The sequence below is a fragment of the Heteronotia binoei genome, chromosome 12 (genome assembly GCF_032191835.1).
Source record: "Heteronotia binoei isolate CCM8104 ecotype False Entrance Well chromosome 12, APGP_CSIRO_Hbin_v1, whole genome shotgun sequence".
Classification (NCBI taxonomy): domain Eukaryota; kingdom Metazoa; phylum Chordata; class Lepidosauria; order Squamata; family Gekkonidae; genus Heteronotia; species Heteronotia binoei.
Genome location: NC_083234.1, coordinates 51,317,955 through 51,325,000, shown reverse-complemented (window position 1 = coordinate 51,325,000; position 7,046 = coordinate 51,317,955). Strand labels below are relative to the sequence as shown.

Genomic DNA, 7,046 nt, shown 5'->3' with positions numbered 1-7,046 from the left:
GTGTACACATACTTAATAAGTGCACGTGTACACAAAAGCTTATTGCCAGAATAAAAAATTGTTGATCTTAAAGGTGCTGCTGGACTCATAGACTTTGTTCTGTGAGGTAGATTAGGCTGAGACAGGGCTGTTGGCCCAAGGTCACTCAACAAGCCTGGAAGCACAAGAATCCGAATTTGGGGCTTGAAGAATCTTGATCCTAATCCAGCACTGTACATTGGAAATAAAAGGGGCTTACTTCTAAAAGGCTACCTGCTATGACCAGGCTGTTAAGCTTGCAAATTTCTCTTCGGAGAAAGCTCCATCCCAGTTAAAGATCTACTTCCAGCTGAAACCCCCTAAATCGAGTCGCAAGGCGGACAAAAGGTGGCTGAATAGAATAGCTGGGTGATCAATTCTGCTTTGCTGCCCGGCTTCCTTAGGGCCGCAACAGGACCAAGGCCCACGCAACAGAGTGACAATGCGATCACTTGCTTTCCAAAGCGACGCGCTGAGTCAAGAGCAGGGAACTAATCTGGACTCGAAGCGCCTCGCAGCTCGTCCTGATTGGCTCCAGTACTCAGTCCTATGGCCCCCTCGAGCCAACCGGCGAGCTGCTGGCTGCGCGTGGGCAGTTACGAAGCCACGTTGGGAGCCGGATGAAAACGCTGAGTCGCGCCGGGGGACGGCTTGGGTGGCTCTGGGGTAGTTTGCCGCGTCATGGCCTCCTATTTCGAGGAGCACGACTGCGAGCCGGGTTCCGGGCCGCCGGAGACGCTGCATCGCCGGGCGCTGTTGGAGCTAGCTAGGTGGGCCGACTCCCTCCATCTCCCGGGCCTTCTGGGGCGTCCGGCGGGCGAGGGGGGGGGGGGTTATGGCGACGTCTTCCACGGAGCTAGACCCCTCTGCGGGAGAGGCTGCTCGCTGGACTCCTGAGCGCCCACTGCGGGCTTTTCGGCAGGCCATTTTACGCTTTCTCTGGAGTGGTGCTGAACTAGGGATGCCAGCCTCAGGATGCGATCTGGGGCTCCCCTGGAATTGCAGTTAATCTCCAGACTACAGAGATCAGTTCCGCTGGAGAAAATGGAAGCTAAGTTTGGAGGGTGGACTCTGTGGCATTGTACCCCACTGAGGTCCCTGTCCTCCCCAGGCTCCATCCCCAGATCAACAGGAATTTCCCAACCTCGATCTGGCAACCCTACGCCCCCCCTCCCTTGCCGGGGGCCCGGGGAGACCCAGCAGCTCTAAGCTGGACTCTTGATTCTGGTTCCCACGCAGGTCTCTGTTCCACGGCCTGGAGCTTGATCTGGGCTCCTTGGAGGACGGCGACTGGGCACATCGGCTTCCTCCCCCAGCTTCCAGGCGAGTCGTTGAGAACCTCCCTGTGGTGCAAGTGACCCCGCTGCAGGCAGGTGCAGGTAAGTGCTTCGCCGGGCCGCGATGGCGGGGCACTTCCTGGTTGGCCTCTTGGAGAGCTTCAATTGATGCCTTTGCCCGAGAGTGAAACTGAGCACGGCCTCTCCTCCTGCTTTCCCAGAACAAATAAAATCTGCTCAACAAAAAAGCAAGGCAGCATGATCCTGGTGGTGAGGTTTGTTTTGAACGGAACACTTCCGGTTTGTAGCTCTTCTCTCTGCCCATGCATCAGAGAAAGCCTGGGCTTTTCTTGGTACCCATAACTTCTGCATCTTGGTGACCCAACAGGAAAGGCCCTGTCTGGGAGCCACTTCCTTTGGCCTTGGATGGTGGTGGGTGAACATACAACAGAGTCTTGGAAGATAAGCATAATCAAGAGGCAGGCATGGTTGGTGCCAGGCTTTTTGTCAACTTAGGTGAGGGGGGATGGGGCAAGCACATAACCGTGATCCTGTGGCCTGAGGTGAGGGCGATTAGAAGAGACACTAGGCCAGCGGGGGGGCCGCTACGGCTTGGATTTGGGGGGTGGGGTGTCAGGGAGGTCCCAGCCGAGGTCTCTAACCACTGGCCGGTCTGGAGTAGGGGGGGCAGGTGGCAAAGAGCTGCTGGCACTTTGGCAGAGGCCAGCCATGGGCAGCACAGGGTGGGGGACCTTGAAAGCCTGGTGCAGAGAGGAGGTCTCTACCCTGAGAACTGTGCAGCCTAACTAACACAAGCATATTAAACCAACGGGGTGTGGTTGGGGACAAGAAATTCAAAGGGCATGTTTGATGGGGTGGGGGGATTTTTCCTGGGCCTCTTGGTGGCTCTGACTGGCCAGCCTCCAATCCAGAGAAGCAAGTGCCATGCGCAGCCCACCCAGGCTGCAGATGCCAAGCCATTCAGCATCTTGCTTGGCACCTGATCCTTTCCATCTGGCCCAGGGGACCTGGGAACAGGTGGGCTGACATGTTCTTCCCTTCCACCTGAGGTCCAGCTGGTAGAAAATGCCTGGTGTCCAGCACACACTGGGATGGGCATGCGTGGAAGATTGTAGCACAGGTTCTGGGGCACCACAGGGCTCTGAGCATCCATGAGGGTTGCACCTCTGTGAAGGAAATGGGAGTGGGGGGAGGAACTGTGCAGCCACTTGGCTGATGAAAGGAGAAGCTCCTGTGCCTGGCCAGCATACCCAGGAACCATGTGTAATGATGAGAGGCACTTGGCCAATGGTGGCATGCCATGTTCCCTGAATGTCAAGGCAAAGAGGGCTAGGTCTCTGTCTCCAATGTAGAGACAGAGGTTTGGGAAACCAAAAATTCCAGCTTGTTGCCAACTCCAATAGAGCCGCTGTATGTGTCAGGGCAAAATGGCTGGTACAGGTGCCCAGCCACAGTGCTCCCCTAGAGGAATGGGTGTCCCCTCCTGCCATCCCTGCTAAGAGCCTTTGAACTGATCCCTCCTCTCCCATAAATGGGTGTCTTCTTTTTAAAGCCAGTTATACTACCTGCGCACAGCATCTCCTTCCTGTCTCCTCAGGACAGGAAGCCTTTCTCTCCAAACAGTCTTCACTTGCCATCTTTTCCAGCTTACACAGGGGGAGGCACTGCTGGCCAGGTCCCCAGTGTGCATGCTCACCCTCTCCCCCGCACCAGCCAACCAGCAGCTGCCTCAGTGGAGGATGCTGGAGGCGAAGAAGCCACATCCCAGGCAGGCCATGGAGGGAGAGTGGCTGCAGCAGGAGCAAGAGGGCTAGCCATGGCATGGGAGGTGGCCGGGTGGCAGCAGCAGCAAAGGTGGGCACTGTGTTGAGTCCCGGGGTGGCTGAGGAGGCGTGCATGGGAAGGGGATGCCCGTTGCCCCTGTGGTCACCAGATGCCGCCCTAGGTAACGGCCTACCTGGCCAACTCCCTTGCATTGGCCCCAGGCAGGGGAGCAGGCTGACCCTGTGAAAAATGAGATCAAATTTATTTATTTATTGCTTTTTATGCTACCCATCCCCCAAGGTGTTCAAGATTGCACACACTGGTTCCCCTTCTCTATTTTAGCTGTCTAACAATCTACTGAGGTAGGTTATGTTAAGAGTAACTGGTCCCACGTGGTGTCCTTTATGGAAAAGGTTTTTTTGAGATCATAGCGTAACATTCTAACTTCAGCCCCGCACTGGTATATCCTAAGTATTTGGTTTGGAAAGATGCATAATGAATATCCGGGGACAGGTTTTTAACCACACTTTGGACAGGAGGGAAAGATGCAAGAGCTACAGGCATAGGGCCTGCTAAGATCCAGCATCACTTCTAAGAGGTCATTGCTGTGTCTCTGCTTCCACCAGGGTTGTCTTTTTGTGGCCAGGTCAACAGTAGTTTGCCTCTGCTGCTTTGTGTATGTATATTCCTGGATCTTGTGGAACCTGTTTCTCATGAGGAAATCCAAACTGTCCACTTATTTCTCCTCAGCTCTGGGGCAATTTTGTGATTAGTGGGATCTGCTTTTTGCTCTGTGATTTCCTGGTGTTATATAATATTTAAGAGCATCTGTCTAGGATCTGGGAAACCCAAGTTCATATCCCTGCTGTCTCATGGAAGTTTGCTGGGTGATCTTGGACTAGACACAGACAGAGCCTAGCCTACCTCACAGGGTTGTTGTGAAGATAAAATGGAAGAGAGGAGAGCAATGTAAGCTGATTTAAGACCCCGATGGGGAAAAGGTGGAGTACAAAAGAAGTAAATAAACAAAATGATTGCTCTGGAATTCAGAGCAGAATATATTATTGCAGTTTTAAAAACTATAATTTTAAAGGTACTATCCCTCATACGTCAAGATATCAGGTGGTTCTGTAAAAGGCTTTGGTTTCCAGGGGATGTTGATTCTGTCTGTTCTTACATAACTTTTTCTTTACCCACATCCTAGCTTCCTGCTGCCAAATCATACAGCACAAATTAATGCTTTAAATTTGGAGGAGGGGGGACAAACATTGAGTGTGCAAGTGCCTAATTGATAAGTATATGGTGTGCATAGGTCTGCATAAGAGTTTGGAGCCATCTTGGGACAATTTTTAGGGGATTTTGAAGCAGAGCTTGACAAGTTGTAGCCATTCTCTGTCAGAGCCAGAGCATACTCCCAACTAAGATAATTGTTTCCCCTCTTCCAACTTTGTTTCTTCTCTTCTTCTCTTTTTCAGGGTTGAAGTGTCCTATATGCCTGCTTGAATTTGAGGAGGATGAGGTGGTCAGAAAGATGCCGTGTGAACACTTCTTCCACAAAGACTGTATCCTTCCCTGGCTTGGAAAGGTGGGAACCAGCACAGGGAGATATCCTTACCTAACACTGATGGGGGATGGCATTTCCTGGAACACTGATACTAAGTCTTCCTTTCTTGTCCAGACCAACTCCTGTCCCCTCTGTCGTTATGAACTGCCTACTGATGATGAACTATATGAGGAGTTCAAACAGGACAAGGTGAGTGATGGGCTGTAGGTCTGGAAGTGCTCAGTTCAAAGCTTACTGTAGCCTTGAACCAGAGACAGACAGCTTTAGGCAAACCACTTCCTCTTGACGTCTACCCTGTTCATAGCAATGGCTTAACTTGCAGGCTCACTTTATTTCTCAGGGTGGTGTATAAATATAGCATCCTTGCAATCCATTGAGCTTTAAGGAGCTATAAATAGTTCCTTAACTATTCAACTTGGGATGGAGTCAAGAGAAGGTGACTGAAGATGCAGTTACATGTTTGGAGCCAGTCTATCCACCTCCCTACCAATGCCTTTATTGTATCCAGAAATGCAGCAGTGCTTGTAAATACACATTGTACACCAACAAGAGAGACAATAGCATTGGTTAAGCATCCAAGCTATGAATCAGGCCAGCCCCAGTTATGAAGTCACCTTTTGTAAACCCAACAAGATGGTCTTAGGCAAAGCTGTTCCTGCAACCAGTAACCTACCTTACCTGACATTATGTCAGGAATAAAAGCAATGCACACACTTAGGAGTGATTATTAACTTTGGCCAAGTGCTACCATAACAATATACTACAGAGGACCCTGGAGGAGCTGTAAAAACCTTTGAGCTGAAGGTACATGTTGGGGAAGTTGCAATACGGTGCAGTTATGCCTGAGCTCTCCTGTCAATTTTTATCAAGTGTGTAACCATGGAGTAACTCAGGGGCACCTGGCAAAGTTGAAATTGCCATTCTGACATCTGCTCTATCTTTTAGCTAAATGCCTTTGAGTGTAAATTGGGCCCTTTTCTGTGCACTAAATTTAAGAGTCACCTCCTTCTCTCAAGTCCCTGAATTGTGCCACATGCCAGCTGTCATCTAACAAAACCTGGCATTTGTCCCTTTGTATAGAACAAAATTTGAGTAAAGTAGTACTTTGAAGACCAATGAAATTTTATAAGTCAGAGCTCTACTGTCAGATATAGTGTTTGTATCTAAGTGAGTTTGACTTTGCTACTACAGACTAACAGTTACCCACCTGAAACTTTCCTTTTTATGCAACAGTTGCGGAGGGAGCAGCAAGCACATCGGCTGGAGTACCTTCATGGGGCAATGTACACATGACACATCCTTTCCTCTTGAGCCTTCCCTACTCCCCCCCAGCACAGGGGGATTACCTACAACCACTTTCATGGCTGGCAGGGACCAGGATGCTCTTGGCACAGTATTCCTCCTCTTCCTGTATCTGGCCATGGGCTTGTCCCACAGAAATGCTGCCTTCTTCCAGGAGTCCAGAAATAAATTTCTCCATGCTTATTAAATTGTTCTCATGGTGTGGTTCTTCTGTATCCTTCCCCATAATGGAATCGGTTTGGGGTGTTTTTAAAAAGTTTGCAGTTTTCTCTCTCCCTGGACAGGATGAAACATGTTCTTGGATAGCTGTTCTCATCTTCATGGGGACTGGATGGGCTGGAGCTCATGCTATTCTGTGAGCTAAAGGAAGGGATAAGCAGCTAGTTCCCTGACATAAAGACCTCTTTCTCCCTTTTTCTGTTTCTTGACTCTGAATATCTCTTGCTAGTAGGGTGAATCTTGTTTTCTGCAGCTGGCTCTTGTGTGCTTCATATGTGGCCTAGAAGCCCCCTCCAGTTATGTTCCAGTATTCTGGAATGTCTGCTTGCAGAGTTCTATTTGCTATATATCCCCTGACCTTGATAGCACAGGCTGCTCCAATCTTATCAGATCTCAGAAGCTAACCAGAGTTGGTTGTGGATAGTGCTTGGAAGGGAGACCTCCAAGGAATACCCAAGGTCATGATGTGGAGGCAGGCAATGGCAAACCACCCCTGAACTTCTCTACAGAGTCATCATAAGTCAGCTGTGACTCAACAGCAAAAAATGAAATAAGCTTGGTGCCATATAGCTACATACTGGAATAGATGCATCTGTTCTTGTTTTGGAAGCTTCATCTTGGGCAAAGCATCCTTCAGTTAATTTTGGGGTGTCTGTGTTTTAAGAGATGCCACATTTGTGAACATTGCTTCTTCTGATCAATGTAGATGCTAGGGGGTGAAGTTGTTGCTGGATCAGGCATGTATAGTACCAAATCACACTATATGTTACATATGCCATGGAGACTCATGCGGAAGAGTTGGGCATTGGGAATATACACAGTAACTCCAGGAAACTTCTGGAGTTATCTTGCAAACAGCACTGTGTGGTGCGCCTTTTTGT

General features: G+C 49.7%; 1 protein-coding gene across 1 annotated transcript; it reads left to right on the top strand.

Annotated features, from left to right (window-relative positions):
- The first annotated feature begins 575 nt into the window (after positions 1-575).
- RNF181 (ring finger protein 181) lies at positions 576-6,134 on the top strand. Its single transcript, XM_060250805.1, has 5 exons — positions 576-788; positions 1,258-1,397; positions 4,556-4,665; positions 4,759-4,833; positions 5,878-6,134. The coding sequence occupies exons 1-5, from the start codon at positions 700-702 to the stop codon at positions 5,935-5,937; spliced, it is 474 nt and encodes a 157-aa protein (XP_060106788.1). The 5' UTR covers positions 576-699; the 3' UTR covers positions 5,938-6,134.
- The last annotated feature ends 912 nt before the right edge of the window (positions 6,135-7,046 follow it).

Bases quoted from the DNA above. Each gene is read 5' to 3' on its own strand.
- RNF181 (XM_060250805.1), top strand. From the start codon at position 700: ATGGCCTCCTATTTCGAGGAGCACGACTGCGAGCCGGGTTCCGGGCCG. The intron at 1,398-4,555 runs GTAAGTGCTTCG...TCTCTTTTTCAG, and splicing joins CCCGCTGCAGGCAGGTGCAG to GGTTGAAGTGTCCTATATGC. The intron at 4,666-4,758 runs GTGGGAACCAGC...TTTCTTGTCCAG, and splicing joins TCCTTCCCTGGCTTGGAAAG to ACCAACTCCTGTCCCCTCTG.